General features: G+C 41.7%; 1 protein-coding gene across 4 annotated transcripts in view; it reads left to right on the forward strand.

The window, feature by feature from the left end:
• The window catches only part of LOC129862100 (suppressor of tumorigenicity 7 protein homolog), a 57,667-nt gene extending 40,467 nt beyond the window's left edge, over positions 1-17,200 (forward strand). The window contains exons 10-15 of one of the 4 annotated variants that reach the window (XM_055933450.1): positions 115-187; positions 519-621; positions 12,204-12,354; positions 12,567-12,659; positions 14,534-14,676; positions 16,888-17,200. In XM_055933450.1, coding sequence (XP_055789425.1) covers positions 115-187; positions 519-621; positions 12,204-12,354; positions 12,567-12,659; positions 14,534-14,676; positions 16,888-16,983 — 659 coding nt within the window. In that variant the 3' untranslated portion in view covers positions 16,984-17,200. Of the gene's footprint in view, positions 1-114; positions 188-518; positions 622-1,334; positions 7,845-12,203; positions 12,355-12,566; positions 12,660-14,533; positions 14,677-16,887 lie in introns of those variants that run through there. The other 3 variants (XM_055933449.1, XM_055933447.1, XM_055933448.1) reach the window with 3 other exon arrangements.
• Positions 17,201-17,296: the final 96 nt, after the last annotated feature.

A 17,296-nucleotide genomic window follows, 5' to 3' on the forward strand; every position in this document is an offset into this window, starting at 1 on the left:
TCCTGTAAACCTTCCAATACCTTCAGTAAAAACCCTATTCCATCCCTGTCTAGTGTAAATGTCTTCTAGTTAAGTGGAAGAAAAAGAACACTTATGTGCTTTGTCTCCCCACAGATATTAGTTTACCCAAATCAGCAACAATATGCTACACAGCAGCTTTGCTCAAAGCCAGGGCGGTATCGGACAAGTGAGTATCCTTTTACTACTGTTACAATGGCACCAAGTGCTTCACATACCTGAAGTAGTATTTAAAAGTTAGCCTGGGGCTATTTGTGTGAAAGAGAGAATGATATTGAGTGATTCCGTTTTGAAATGGGTTAGGGCATTTTAAAACACCTCCTAGATATCCTAGTTCTGCGTATAAGACTAAGAGGATTCCATTTATCTTAGCATAGTAGCCCCTATGACTGCAGGTACACACATGTACACACACACACACACACACTACACTTTCACATACACTCATTGACCCACATTCTTACTCACACACACACTTGTGTCCTGTGTTCCCCATGCAGGTTCTCTCCAGAGGCAGCGTCGAGGCGAGGGTTGAGTACAGCAGAGATGAATGCTGTAGAAGCCATACACAGAGCTGTGGAGTTCAACCCACACGTCCCCAAAGTAAGACACAACAATGGAGCTACATACGTAACACTGCTAGTAGCATTGTGGTTGCTCCACTAAAAGGTTTGTGATTATGCTGCGGGACTTAGAGGTAATTTGTGGTTTAGTACGGTACCCTGCGTCACCACTTCATTGCTCCAGACCAGCATAAGGTGGAGTTAGAGCACTGATTAGGCTTTTGGGTCCTACTGTGTCTCTGACATTGAATGGGCGACATAAACCTAAATAGAAAATTATAATTGTGCACGACTTCAATATTACTTACTAAAACTGTTGTTACACTAAGGTTTTTCTTCTTTATTTGGTTAGGATTATTTAGCTCTTACTGTAGTAGTGTAGGCCACTCCCGACCGGTCATGTTGTACAGCGCCTGAGTGGTGCAACGGTCTAAGACACTGCTACAGATGCTAGTTCAGTACCCGCGCCGGCCTCGACTGGGACACCCATGAGGTTTCTATCCCTCTAAAAACAGAAATAAATCATTCTAAAAAACACATTGGCTTTATTTACAAATTAGTAACAATGTCTCACCCCATGTTCAAGAATGGACTTTTTCTTGCTCATTTTACCTTATTTGAAAACGAAATCTCCAAAATATTGTTATTTTTTAAACAAAGCGATTATTATTGTTATTATTATTATTATTCATTTAGAATGATATAAAAGCCTGTTGGATATTCTCACAGATATATTATTAACCCTGTTATTAGCAGGACAATATACATTGGCCATATTGTTCATGGCTCCTGAGTGGCGCACAATGGGATTGCCTTGCAGTTCTCCAGCTGTATCCACTGAAAGCATGCAATGTTCAAGGCACGAGGGCACGGGAGGCGCCGCAGAGCCGCGCACAGAAGACGGACCTAGCCCATGGGGAAGGGAAGATGAGGGAGGGGGGTGGACCCCCACCCCGCCACACTGGGTAGCACAGAGCAACACTTTAAGGGGCATTGCACTAATAATGGCACTGACTAGAGAAACATTCCCACTGTTCTTAGTGCCAGTCTGCACATTCAAACTAAAACAATGTAACTAATAATGGCATCTTTATGCTTTTGTTAATAAAATAATGATAAAAATACTCTTTCAAAATGCCGATGTTTGTTTATTTAGTTATGGATCCATAACGAATTACTATGGGAAAAATATCACTGAATTACAGAAATATTGGAACAAAGTTGTCTAATGAATGTAAACAACTTGTTGCTTACTTGAAAATATTCCTTCAAACACACATGGTCACGTTTTACAGCACTATTATGGCTATTAGCAGGTAGCTGGACAATAGACTTGCCTAGAAGGAGGGTAGGGGGAGAATTCTATCATCAAATGTATTTCTTATTTAGGTTGGCTGTATCACAACTGGTTGTGATTCGTTGCAATTTCAGTTGTTTAAAGGCACAGTCAACTTAGTGTATGTAAACTTCTGACCCACTGGAATTTTGATACAGTGAATTATAAGTGAAATAATCTGTCTGTAAACAATTGTTGGAAAAATTACTTGTCATGCCCAAAGTAGATGTCCTAACCGACTTATAGTTTGTTAACAAGAAATTTGTGGAGTGGTAGAAAAACTAGTTTTAATGACTCCAAGTGTATGTAAACTTCTGACTTCAAATGTACTACTACTGTTGCACCACTACGACGACTCCTACTGTAGAACCCGTTACTACTACTACTACTACTGTAGCACCCGTTACTACTACTACTACTACTACTGTAGAACCCGTTACTACTACTACTACTACTACTACTGTAGCACCCGTTACTACTACTACTACTACTGTTGCACCACTACGACGACTCCTACTGTAGAACCCGTTACTACTACTACTACTACTACTGTAGCACCCGTTACTACTACTACTGTAGAACCCGTTACTACTACTACTACTACTACTACTACTACCACTACTGTAGAACCCGTTACTACTACTACTGTAGCACCCGTTACTACTACTACTGTAGAACCCGTTACTACTACTACTACTACTGTAGCACCCGTTACTACTACTACTACTGTAGAACCCGTTACTACTACTACTACTGTAGAACCCGTTACTACTACTACTACTACTACTGTAGCACCCGTTACTACTACTACTACTGTAGCACCCGTTACTACTACTACTACTACTACTGTAGAACCCGTTCCTACTACTACTACTACTGTAGAACCCGTTACTACTACTACTACTACTACTACTACTACTACTACCACTACTGTAGAACCCGTTACTACTACTACTACTACTACTGTAGAACCCGTTACTACTACTACTACTGTAGAACCCGTTACTACTACTACTACTGTAGAACCCGTTACTACTACTACTACTACTACTACTACCACTACTGTAGAACCCGTTACTACTACTACTGTAGAACCCGTTACTACTACTACTACTGTAGCACCCGTTACTACTACTACTACTGTAGCACCCGTTACTACTACTACTGTAGCACCCGTTACTACTACTACTACTACTACTACTACTACTGTAGAACCCGTTACTACTACTACTACTACTACTACTACTACTGTAGAACCCGTTACTACTACTACTACTACTACTACTACTAATGTAGCACCCGTTATTACTACTACTACTGTAGCACCCGTTACTACTACTACTGTAGCACCCGTTACTACTACTACTACTACTACTGTAGAACCCGTTACTACTACTACTACTGTAGAACCCGTTACTACTACTACTACTACTGTAGCGCCAGTTACTACTACTACTACTACTACTACTACTACTACTACTACTACTACTACTACTACTGTAGCACCCGTTACTACTACTACTACTACTACTACTACTACTACTACTGTAGCACCCGTTACTACTACTACTACTACTACTACTACTACTGTAGCACCTGTTACTACTACTACTACTGTAGAACCCGTTACTGCTACTACTACTACTACTACTGTAGAACCTGTTACTACTACTACTACTACTGTAGAACCTGTTACTACTACTACTACTACTACTACTACTACTACTACTACAGAACCCATAACTACTAATATTAATATTAGTTGTAGTTAATTGTAGTTTGTGGTGCTACAGACGTAGTAGTAATAGTTATGGGTTCTGTAGTAGTAACGGGTTCTACAGTAGTAGTAGTAGTACTGTAGCACTCCTGCTATTACTACAACTACTACATACTACTACTGTAGCACTACTGTAGTGCTACTACTACTGTAGCACTTCTAATACTACTGTAGCACCACTAATTACTACTACTACTACTGTAGCACTACTACTGTAGCACAACTTACTACTACTACTACTGTAGCACTACTACGACAATGACGACTACTGCTGTAGAACCATTAGTACTACTACAACTACTGTAGAACCCGTTACTACTACTACTACTACTACTGTAGGACCCCGTTACTACTACTACAACTGTAGAACCTGTTACTACTACTACTATAGAACTCATAACTACTAATATTAATATTAGTTAGTGGTTTTACAGTAGAAGTAGTAGTAGTAGGTGCAACAGTAATAGTAGTGCTTTGTAGTTTGTGGTGCTACAGTAGTAGTAGTAGTAGTAGTAGTGCTATGGAAGTAGTAGTTATGGGTTCTGTAGTAGTAACTGGTTCTGCAGTAATAGTAGTACTGTAGCACTCCTACTATTACTACAACTACTACAAATACTACTACTGTAGCACTACTAATACTACTGTAGCACCACTAATTACTACTACTACTAACTGTAGCACTACTACTACTACTACTGTAGCACAACTTACTATTACTACCACTTACTAAACTCAGACGTAAGATAAACCACCCACCTGACAGGTGTGGCAGCATATCAAGAAGCTGATTAAACAGCACCTTGTGCTGGGCACAATAAAAGGCCATTCTAAAATGTGCAGTTTTGTCGCACGACACAATGCCACAGATGTCTCAAGTTTTGAGGGAGTGTGCAATTGGCATGATGACTGCAGGAATGTCCACCACAGCTGTTGCCAGACAATTGAATGTTAATGTCTCTGCCATAAGCCGATACGGCTTTTTAGAGAATTTGGCAGAGCGTCCAACCATCCTCACAACCGCAGACTGTAAACTGTAAACTCAGCAAAAAAAGAAACGTCCTCTCACTGTCAACTGTGTTTATTTTCATCAAACTTAACGTGTAAATATTTGTATGAACATAACAAGATTCAACAACTGAGACATAAACTGAACCAGTTCCACAGACATGTGACAATGTGTCCCTGAACAAAGGCGGGGTCTAAATGTAAAGTAACAGTCAGTATCTGGTGTGGCCACCAGCTGCATTAAGTACTGTAGTGCATCTCCTCCTCATGGACTGCACCAGATTTGCCAGTTCTTGCTGTGAGATGTTACCCCAATCTTCCACCAAGGCACCTGCAAGTTCCAAGAAATTTCTGGGGGGAATGGCCCTAGCCCTCACCCTCCAACCCAACAGGTCCCAGACGTGCTCAATGGGATTGAGATCTGGGCTCTTCGCTGGCCATGGCAGAACACTGACATTCCTGTCTTGCAGGAAATCACACACAGAACGAGCAGTATGGCTGGTGGCATTGTCATGCTGGAGGGTCATGTCAGGATGAGCCTGCAGGAAGGGTACCACATGAGGGAGGAGATTGTCTTCCCTGTAACGCACAGCGATGAGATTGCTTGCAATGACAACAAGCTCAGTCCGATGATGCTGTGACACAACACCCCAGACCATGACGGACCCTCCACCTCCAAATCGATCCCGCTCCAGAGTACAGGCCTCGGTGTAGCGCTCATTCCTTCGACGATAAACGGGAATCCGACCATCACCCCTGGTGAGACAAAACCGCAACTCGTCAGTGAAGAGCACTTTTTGCCAGTCCTGTCTGGTCCAGCGACGGTGGGTTTGTGCCCATAGGCAACATTGTTGCCGGTGATGTCTGGTGAGGACCTGCCTTACAATAGGCCTACAAGCCCTCAGTCCAGCCTCTCTCAGCCTATTGCAGACAGTTTGAACACTGATGGAGGGATTGTGTGTTCCTGGTGTAACTCGGGCAGTTGTTCTTGCCATCCTGTACCTGTCCCGCAGGTGTGATGGTCGGATGTACTGATCCTGTGCATGTGTTGTTACACGTGGTCTGCCACTGCGAGGATTATCAGCTGTCCGTCCTGTCTCCCTGTAGCGCTGTCTTAGACGTCTCACAGTACGGACATTGCAATGTATTGCCCTGGTCACATCTGCAGTCTTCATTCCTCCTTGCAGCATGCCTAAGACATGTTCACGCAGATGAGTAGGGATTTTGGGCATCTTTCTTTTGGTGTTTTTCAGAGACAGTAGAAAAGCCTCTTTATCGCCCTAAGTTTTCATAACTGACCTTAATTGCCTACTGTCTGTAAGCTGTTAGTGCCTTAATGACCGTTCCACAGGTGCACGTTCATACATTTTTTATGGGTCATTGAACACGCATGGGAAACCTTGTTTAAACCCTTTCCAAGGAAGATCTGTGAAGTTATTTATATTTTGTATTTATCTTTGAAAGACAGGGTCCTAAAAAAGAGATTTCTTTTTTTGCTGAGTTTACTCATACTACTACTACTACTGTAGCACCACTAACAACAACTACTACAGCCAGTGGTGGAAAAAGTACCCAATTGTCATACTTCAGTAAAAGTAAAATGTCTTAATAGAAAATGACTCAAGTGAAAGTCTCCCAGGAAAACCACTAACTACTACTACTGTTGCACTCCTATTGTTACTACTACAAATCAGAGGTCGACCGATTAATCGGCAGGGAAGATTGTTATGAAAATTTGAGGTCGGTTATCTGCATTTTTGGATGCTGATTATGGCCGATTACATTGCACTCCACAAGGAGACTGCGTGGCAGGCTGACCACCTGTTACGTGAGTGCAGCAAGGAGCCAAGGTAAGTTGCTAGCTAGCATTAAACTTATATTATAAAAAACAATCAATCTTAACATAATCACTAGTTAACTACACATGGTTGATGATATTACTAGTTTATCTAGCTTGTCCTGCGTTGCATATAATCAATGCAGTCGCTGTTAATTTATCGAGTCACAGCCTACTTCGCCAAACGGGTGATGGTTTAACAAGCGCATTTGCGAAAAAAGCACTGTCGTTGCACCAATGTATCTAATCATAAACATCAATGCCTTTCTTTAAAATAATATATATAAAAATTGTAACATTTCTTAAAATCAATACACAAGTAAAAAATGTTAAACCTGCATATTTAGTTAATATTGCCTGCTAACACGAATTTCTTTTAACTAGGGAAATTCTGTCACTTCTCTTGCGTTCTGTGCAAGCAGAGTAAGGGCATATGCAGCAGTTTGGGTCTGCACGAGTCTGGCTCGTTGCGAACTGTGTGAAGACCATTTCTTCCTAACAAAGACCGTAATTAATTTGCCAGAATTTTACATAATTATGACATAACATTTGAAGGTTGTGCAATGTAAGAGCAATATTTAGACTTAGCGTTGCCGCCCGTTCAATAAAATACGGAACGGTTCTGTATTTCACTGAAAGAATAAACGTTTTGTTTTCGAAATTATAGTTTCCGGATTTGACCATATTAATGACCTAAGGCTCGTATTTCTGTGTGTTATTATATTATAATTAAGTCTATGATTTGATAGAGCAGCCTGACTGAGCGGTGGTAGGCAGCAGCAGGCTCGTAAGCATTCATTCAAACAGCAGTTTCCTGCGTTTGCCAGCAGCTCTTCGCTGTGCTTCAAGCATTGCGCTGTTTATGACTTCAAGCCTATCAACTCCCGAGATTAGGCTGGCAATACTTTAGTGCCTATAAGAACATCCAATGGTATATGAAATACAAATGTTATAGGGATAAATAGTCCTATAATTCCTATAATAACTACAACCTAAAACTTCTTAACTGGGAATATTGAAGACTCATGTTAAAGGAACCACCAGCTTTCTTATGTTCTGAGCAAGAAATTGAAACACTTTTTTACATGGCACATATTGCACTTTTACGTTCTTCTCCAACACTGTGTTTTTGCATTATTTAAACCAAATTGAACATGTTTCATTATTTATTTGAAACTAAATTGATTTTATTTATGTATTAAGTTAAAATAAGTGTTCATTCAGTTGTTGTAATTGTCATCATTACAAATATATATATAAATATATATATTATTTATATTTCAAATAAATAATGAAACATGTTCAATTTGGTTTAAATAATGCAAAAACACAGTGTTGGAGAACAGTAGTAGTAGCAGCAGTGCTACAGTAGTAGTGCTACAGTAGTAGTAGTAGTAGTAGTAGTAGTAGAGGTCGACCGATTATGATTTTTCAACGCCGATACCGATAATTGCCAATAACGATTAAATCGGCCGATTTATATTTATATATATATATATATATATATATATATATATATATATATAAATATATATATATATAAATATAAATTAAATCGGCTGATTTATATATATATATATATATATATATATATATATATATATATAAAAATATATATATATATATATATATATAAATATAAATCGGCCGATTTAATCGTTATTGGCAATTATCGGTATCGGCGTTGAAAAATCATAATCGGTCGACCTCTACTACTACTACTACTACTACTACTGTAGCACTACTACTGTAGCACTGCTGCTACTACTACTGTAGCACCACTAACAACTACTACTGCAGCCAATTTTCATACTTGAGTAAAAGTAAAGATACCTTAATAGAACATTTCTCAAGTAAAAGTGAAAGTCACCCAGTAAAATCTTTTAAGTATAAGTCACTTATAATTCTGTATATTAAGCAAACCAGACGGAACCATAAAATGTAAAAGCGGATAGCCAGGGGCACACTCCAACTCTCAGATATCATTTAGATATGAAGCATGTGTTTAGTGAGTCCACCAGATCAGAGGCAGTAGGATGACCGGGGATTTTATCTTGATAAGTGTGTGAATTAGACCATTTTCCTCTCCTGCTAAGCATTAATAATGTAACGAGTACTTCTGGGTGTCAGGGAAAATGTATGGAGTAAAAAGTACATTTTCTTTCGGAATGTAGTGAAGTAAAAGTTGTCAAATATAAATAGTTAAGTAATTTTGGGGGGAATCTGTACTCAAGTAGTACTTTCAAGTATTTTTACTTAAGTACTTTACACCACTGACTACAGCACCACTAGCAGCTACTACTACTGTAGCACTACTGCAGCACCACTAACCACTACTACTACTACTAATGCAGCACCACAAACAACTACTACTACTACTACTAATGCAGCACCACAAACAACTACTACTACTACTACTAATGCAGCACCACAAACTACTACTACTACTACTACTACTACTACTACTACTACCAATGCAGCACTACTACTACTAATGCAGCACCACTAACTACTACTACTACTACTACTACTAATGCAGCACCACAAACTACTACTACTACTACTACTAATGCAGCACCACAAACTACTACTACTACTACTACTACTACTACTGCAGCACCACTAACTACTACTACTACTACTGCAGCACCACTAACTACTACTACTACTACTGCAGCACCACTAACTACTACTACTACTACTGCAGCACCACTAACTACTACTACTACTAATGCAGCACCACTAACTACTACTACCACTAATGCAGCACCACTAACTACTACTACTACTACTACTACTAATGCAGCACCACTAACTACTACTACTACTACTACTAATGCAGCACCACTAACTACTACTACTACTACTAATGCAACACCACTAACTACTACTACTACTACTACTACTACTGCAGCACAACTAACCACTACTACTACTGCAGCACCACTAACCACTACTACTACTGCAGCACCACTTACTACTACTACTACTACTACTGCAGCACCACTAACCACTACTACTTCTGCAGCACAACTAACCACTACTACTACTACTACTACTACTACTGCAGCACCACTAACCACTACTACTACTACTACTACTGCAGCACCACTAACCACTACTACTTCTGCAGCACAACTAACCACTACTACTACTACTACTGCAGCACCACTTACTACTACTACTACTACTACTGCAGCACCACTAACCACTACTACTACTACTACTACTGCAGCACCACTAACCACTACTACTACTGCAGCACCACTAACCACTACTACTACTACTGCAGCACCACTAACCACTACTACTACTACTACTACTACTGCAGCACCACTAACCACTACTACTACTACTACTACTGCAGCACCACTAACCACTACTACTACTACTACTACTGCAGCACCACTAACCACTACTACTACTACTGCAGCACCACTAACCACTACTACTACTACTACTACTACTGCAGCACCACTAACCACTACTACTACTACTACTACTGCAGCACCACTAACCACTACTACTACTACTACTACTGCAGCACCACTAACCACTACTACTACTACTGCAGCACCACTAACCACTACTACTACTGCAGCACCACTAACCACTACTACTTCTGCAGCACAACTAACCACTACTACTACTACTACTGCAGCACCACTTACTACTACTACTACTACTACTGCAGCACCACTAACCACTACTACTACTACTACTACTGCAGAACCACTAACCACTACTACTACTGCAGCACCACTAACCACTACTACTACTACTGCAGCACCACTAACCACTACTACTACTACTGCAGCACAACTAACCACTACTACTACTACTACTACTACTACTGCAGCACCACTAACCACTACTACTACTACTACTACTGCAGCACCACTAACCACTACTACTACTACTACTACTGCAGCACCACTAACCACTACTACTACTACTACTACTGCAGCACCACTAACCACTACTACTACTGTAGCACAACTAACCACTACTACTACTACTACTGCAGCACCACTTACTACTACTACTACTACTACTGCAGCACCACTAACCACTACTACTACTGCAGCACCACTAACCACTACTACTACTACTGCAGCACCACTAACCACTACTACTACTACTACTACTGCAGCACCACTAACCACTACTACTACTACTACTGTAGCACCACTAACCACCACTACTACTACTACTACTGTAGCACCACTAACCACTACTACTACTACTACTGTAGCACCACTAACTACTACTACTACTGTAGCACCACTAACCACTACTACTACTACTACTGTAGCACCACTAACCACTACTACTACTGTAGCACCACTAACCACTACTACTACTACTACTGTAGCACCACTAACTACTACTACTACTGTAGCACCACTAACCACTACTACTACTACTACTGTAGCACCACTAACCACTACTACTACTACTACTGTAGCACCACTAACCACTACTACTACTACTACTGTAGCACCACTAACCACTACTACTACTACTACTGTAGCACCACTAACCACTACTACTACTACTACTGTAGCACCACTAACTACTACTACTACTGTAGCACCACTAACCACTACTACTACTACTACTGTAGCACCACTAACCACTACTACTACTACTACTGTAGCACCACTAACCACTACTACTACTACTACTGTAGCACCACTAACCACCACTACTACTACTACTACTGTAGCACCACTAACCACTACTACTACTACTACTGTAGCACCACTAACCACCACTACTACTACTACTACTGCAGCACCACTAACCACTACTACTACTACTACTGTAGCACCACTAACCACTACTACTACTACTACTGTAGCACCACTAACCACCACTACTACTACTACTACTGTAGCACCACTAACCACCACTACTACTACTACTACTACTGTAGCACCACTAACCACTACTACTACTACTACTGTAGCACCACTAACCACCACTACTACTACTACTACTACTGTAGCACCACTAACCACTACTACTACTACTACTGTAGCACCACTAACCACCACTACTACTACTACTACTACTGTAGCACCACTAACCACTACTACTACTACTACTACTGCAGCACCACTAACCACTACTACTACTACTACTGTAGCACCACTAACCACTACTACTACTACTACTACTGTAGCACCACTAACCACCACTACTACTACTACTACTGTAGCACCACTAACCACTACTACTACTACTACTACTTACTACTACTACTACTACTACTACTGTAGCACCACTAACCACCACTACTACTACTACTACTGTAGCACCACTAACCACTACTACTACTACTACTACTACTACTACTACTACTGTAGCACCACTAACCACTACTACTACTACTACTACTTACTACTACTACTACTACTACTACTACTACTGTAGCACCACTAACCACTACTACTACTACTACTACTTACTACTACTACTACTACTACTACTACTGTAGCACCACTAACCACCACTACTACGCTTATAATGGTGCTACTTGAATGCTGATCGACGATCTCCTGGTTGTAAGATAACTGGTATAACGTTGCATTAAAAAGTATATGTTTCTGTTGTACATTTTATATTGTTCTTACTGACTCTCTCTCTCTCTCTCTTCCACAGTACCTGTTAGAAATGAAAAGTTTAATACTGCCCCCAGAGCACATTCTGAAGCGAGGGGACAGTGAGGCCATAGCCTACGCCTTCTTTCACCTGCAGCACTGGAAGAGGGTGGAGGGGGCCCTTAACCTGCTCCACTGTACCTGGGAGGGCAGTGCGTAACACACACAACATCCGCTTTACCTCATACGCCATCACTTCATTGTGTTACACATTGCCTTTACTCTGTAACACACATTTTGAGGGCAGTGATTACAACACACATGTTCAGGTTTTTCTAATGGTACACTACACTTCTGAGGTGAACATGAAACCTTTGTACCCGACTGAACCTATTCTGACTCCTGTGTCCTCTTTCCTCCCCAGCTTTTAGAATGATCCCCTACCCTCTGGAGAAAGGACACCTCTTCTACCCATACCCCATCTGCACAGAGACCGCAGACAGAGAGCTGCTACCAAGTAAGAGACGCTCTGGATTCAACTGAGTGTGCGGTGTGTTGACCTTTTGTATTTCTCTCATGTGGAAGCAGTGTTTTGTGAGGTGTCTGTGTACAAATCAAATATTATTTGTTACATGCTTGGCAAACATCAGGTGTAGACTATCAGTGAAATGCTTACTGACGGCCCTTCCCAACAATGCAGAGAGAAACAAATTAATAGGAATTAATAAAGAAATAATAACACAAGGAATTAATACACAATGATTAATGATAACTTGGCTACAGTGCATTCGGAAAGTATTCAGACCCTTCACTTTTTCCACATTTTGTTACATTACAGCCTTATTCTAAAATATATTGCGTTTTTTCCCTCATTAATCTACACATAATAATACCCCATAATGACAAAAGAAAAAACAGGTTTTTAGAAATGTTATTTAAATCAAATTAAAACTCACATTTACATAAGTATTCAAACCTTTATTCAGTACTTTGTTGAAGCACCTTTGGCATTGATTACAGCCTTGAGTTTTCTTGGGTATGACGCTACAAGTTTAGAACACCTGTATTTGGGGAGTTTCTCCCGTTCGTCTCTGCAGATCCCCTCAAGCTCTGTCAGGTTGGATGGGGAGCGTCACTGCACAGCTATTTTCATGTCTCTCCAGAGCTGTTCGATCGGGTTCAAGTCCGGGCTCTGGCTGGGCCACTCAAGGACATTCAGAGACATGTCCCGAAGCCACTCCTGTGTCGTCTTGGCTGTGGGCTTGGGGTCGTTGTCCTGTTGGAAGGTGAATCTTCACCCCAGTCTGAGGTCCTGAGCTCTCTGAAGCAGGTTTTCATCAAAGATCTTTCTGTACTTTGCTCTGTTCATCTTTCTGTCCATCCTGTCTAGTCTCTCAGTTCCTGCCACTGAAAAACATCTCCACAGCATGATTCTGCCACCGCCATGCTTCACCGTAGGGATGGTGCCAGGTTTCCTCCAGACATGACGCTTGGCATTCAGGCCAAAGAGTTCAATCTGGTTTCATCAGAGCAGAGAGTCCGTTAGGTGCCTTTTGGCAAGCTGTCATGTACCTTTTACTGACGAGTGACTTCTGTCTGGCCACTCTACCATAAAGGCCTGATTGGTGGAGTGCTGCAGAGATGTTTGTCCTTCTGGAAGGTTCTCCCATCTCCACAGAGGAACTCTGGAGCTCTGCCATAATGACCATCTGGTTCTTGGTCACCTCCCTGACCAAGACCCTTCTCCCCCGATTGCTCAGTTTGGCCGGCGGCAAGTTCTAAGAGCCTTGGTAGTTCCATACTTCCATTTAAGAATGATGGAGGCTACTGTGTTCTTGGTACCCTTCCCCAGATCTGTGCCTCGACACAATCCTGTCTCGGAGCTCAACGGACAATTCCTTCGACCTCATGGCTTGGCTTTTACTCTGACATGCACTGTCAACTTTGGGACCTTATATAGACAGGTGTGTGCCTTTCCAAATCATGTCCAATCAATTGAATTCATCACAGGTGGACTCCAAGTTGTAGAAACACCAAGGATGATCCTGAGCTCAATTTTGAGTCTCATAGCAAAAGGTCTGAATACTTATGTAAATTAGGTATTTCTGTTTTTATTTATTGATACATTTGCAAAAATGTCTGAACCTGTTTTCGCTTTGTCATTATGCGGTATTGTGTGTAGATTGATGAGAAAAAATGTTTTTTTAAATCTATTATAGAATAAGGCTGTAACGTAAGAAAATGTGGAAAAAGTCAAGGGGGTCTGAATACATTCCGAATGCACTGTACACGGGGTACCAGTACCGAGTCAATGTTCAGGGGTATGAGGTAATACTGTGTGTGTGAATAAAGTATGTACAGTGTGTTGATGCTCTCTATCTCATGTGGAAGCAGTGTTTCATGAGGTGTCGGTGTATCCTAAGAAGGAGCTGCCGTTCTTCATCCTTTTCACGGCTGGTCTCTGCTCCTTCACCGCCATGCTGGCCCTGCTAACACACCAGTTCCCCGAGCTCATGGGAGTCTTCGCTAAAGCGGTGAGTCTCCTGCACCGGTTGCTTTCACACTCGTACACATACCAGGTCCCTTTGTAAGCCAAGTCCCCATCCCCAATAAGGTTATTTGCATTCAGATTCTTCGTAAGGTGGCCATTCATTTTGTTGCGTTCTTCTGAAATGTCCTGTACAGAGGTTGTCATTGGGTCATTTTTGTTTTGATTGTAACAACCATAGATTTGCTTTTATCTGAAGTCTGGATGACAGGAGACTAGGCATGCTCTATACAAGGTCCTATATCAATGCAAGTTCTTGTAGATCAGTGGTGAAGCAGGGAAGGAAATAGCTTCAAACTATTGAATCCAACCCCTAGAACCTACACAGGCCCTGTCCTATCTACCAGTGGAGGGCATTCTCCTCGACGTGATGTTCTTCCTCAGCAGGCCTGTGCTGTCACTCCCCTGGAATGTGTGTGAGCTCATCTCTCTGCTCCTGGTGGGACTCTATCAGCAGCTACCATCTTCTCTGCAGGGGCTTGCTCTGCTCTGGCCCTGCACTGTTTTAGTTGGGTGCTGATGACACACACACACTTTATTTGAATCCACAAATCACATTACAGTCGAGAATGATTCAAAGGTCACGGATATCTGGACATAGAAAGCACCTTCACCATGAAGCTAGGCTGCTCACGACCGCTACAACGGCGCAGTACCTCGCTAGCTGCTTTGCCTTTGTCCTATGTAGCCCTGCAATCTGAAGGCCACGTACTGTCAGCCTATGTTTCCACTCATAACCAAGGCTGTTTAGGCGTGACAAGGGGCTTAGCAGCAAAGGTATGCTTCATGTAGATGTCAAAGCAACCTACTTCCAAATTAGCACCCCCTTCTGGCCTCCCTCCACAACAACAATATCTGACATATTTGGTATACAAGAAAACACAACACATCTTCATCAACATCAGCCTCCTCTGACGAGAATGTTTGAATATGCACTGATGGCGGTACTGCCCGTTTCATCTCACTAGCTATATGGTCAACGAGGCGGTCATGTCTAGATATGTAAGGCGGCAGGTAGCCTAGTGGTTAGAGCGTTTGGCAAGTAACCGAAAGATTGCTAGATCGAATCCCCGAGCTGACAAGGTAAAAATCTGCTGTTCTGCCCCCTGAACAAGGCAGTTAACCCACTGTTCCTAGGCTGTCCTTGTAAATAAGAATTTGTTCTCGACTGACTTGCCTAGTTAAATAAAGGTTACATATGTACTGGTCCTTATATGAACCATTAACAATATTTGCAACAGACACATTATGTGAGATACAAAACAGATCATGGTTTGCAGGGTACCAGAGTGCTAGGTTGTATTTAGTTGGTAGAACCTGCATCCTCGCCTTAACGGTGAAGGTGAGTACATTCTTGCCAATAGAAACATTCTGGTATACGTAATGAGAGACAGAATGGTCAGACACACTCTGATCCACTTCCAAGACAAACTAATCAGCATCTGGTTTACATGCAAGGGTAGAGGCACAGTTCCTCCCTTCCTTAAAGTAAGCACTGATCTAATATGATTGAGTGGATGAAAACATGACTTGGCTTTCACCTATCGAATCATGTCAGATCAGTGGTTTCTCCCAAGGAAAGACGGAAGGAAGTAAAGGTGCATCTTCAAAGCATTGGAACAGGGCCTCTCTCCCTTTTTAGCATGTAAACAAGGCGCTTGTTCCATCTCTCCCTGACAGCCTTTTATCTGCCATCAGACAAAGCCAAACCTCCATCACCCTCATTCCCTCTGAGGGAGCCCCTATCCCCCACACTGCATGTTGCCAAAACACATCAGAGAGGAGAGCGAGGGTGGTGTGAACAGAGAGGGAGCAAAATAACATCAGAGGGGAGAAGGATGAAGGAGAGATGAATGGGGAGCTGACAGAGTCCACTACCACTCTTAGGGGTTAGAGCACAGTCAGTAGTCAACATACCTGGTAGACAAGTTCTGGTTCTGCCCCATTGAGCACTGTACTTAAAATGGCATGCTATGGTGCTCCTATCATGGTCCTCTAGCTATCATTTGAGGCCAACGACAACCCAGAGTAGCTACCTTGAAATGCGCAGAGCTTCAGTAAAGATGGGTACATTCTCAACTAGAATGTTATGGTGCACCTATCGTACAGTACCTTGATATGTTCAGGAAGAAATCTGGTTGCAATGGTTCTACTAGGAAGTGGCGTGTGTGTTCTAACATCACGTCTCTGTATGTAGTTTCTCAGCACCCTGTTTGCTCCTCTGAACTTCATCATGGAGAAAGTGGAGAGCATCCTGCCATCCAGTCTGTGGCACCAGCTCACACGCATCTGACTGAACCAGACTGACTGACACACCCTTTGTGCCAAGATCATGGATTAGACGGACAGAGGATGGAGGAGACGAGAAAAGGGAAACATTCTGAATCGGTTTTGACTTTATTTGATATGTTCAATTTTGTTTTAAAATCTCATGTAAAAAATGTTTTTTTGTTATACAAAAAGGTGATCAATTGGCATCATTAAAAAAGTGAAAGAAATACCAAAATAAAGGACTTTGTGTATTGCTGCAACTTCTACTACACCATTTTGATTGTCAAGCATATCACAGCTGTAATAAATATTCCCGTGGGCCATAAGTGGCGTTC

The sequence above is a fragment of the Salvelinus fontinalis genome, chromosome 9, assembly GCF_029448725.1.
Source record: "Salvelinus fontinalis isolate EN_2023a chromosome 9, ASM2944872v1, whole genome shotgun sequence".
In the NCBI taxonomy this organism is placed as follows: Eukaryota; Metazoa; Chordata; class Actinopteri; order Salmoniformes; family Salmonidae; genus Salvelinus; species Salvelinus fontinalis.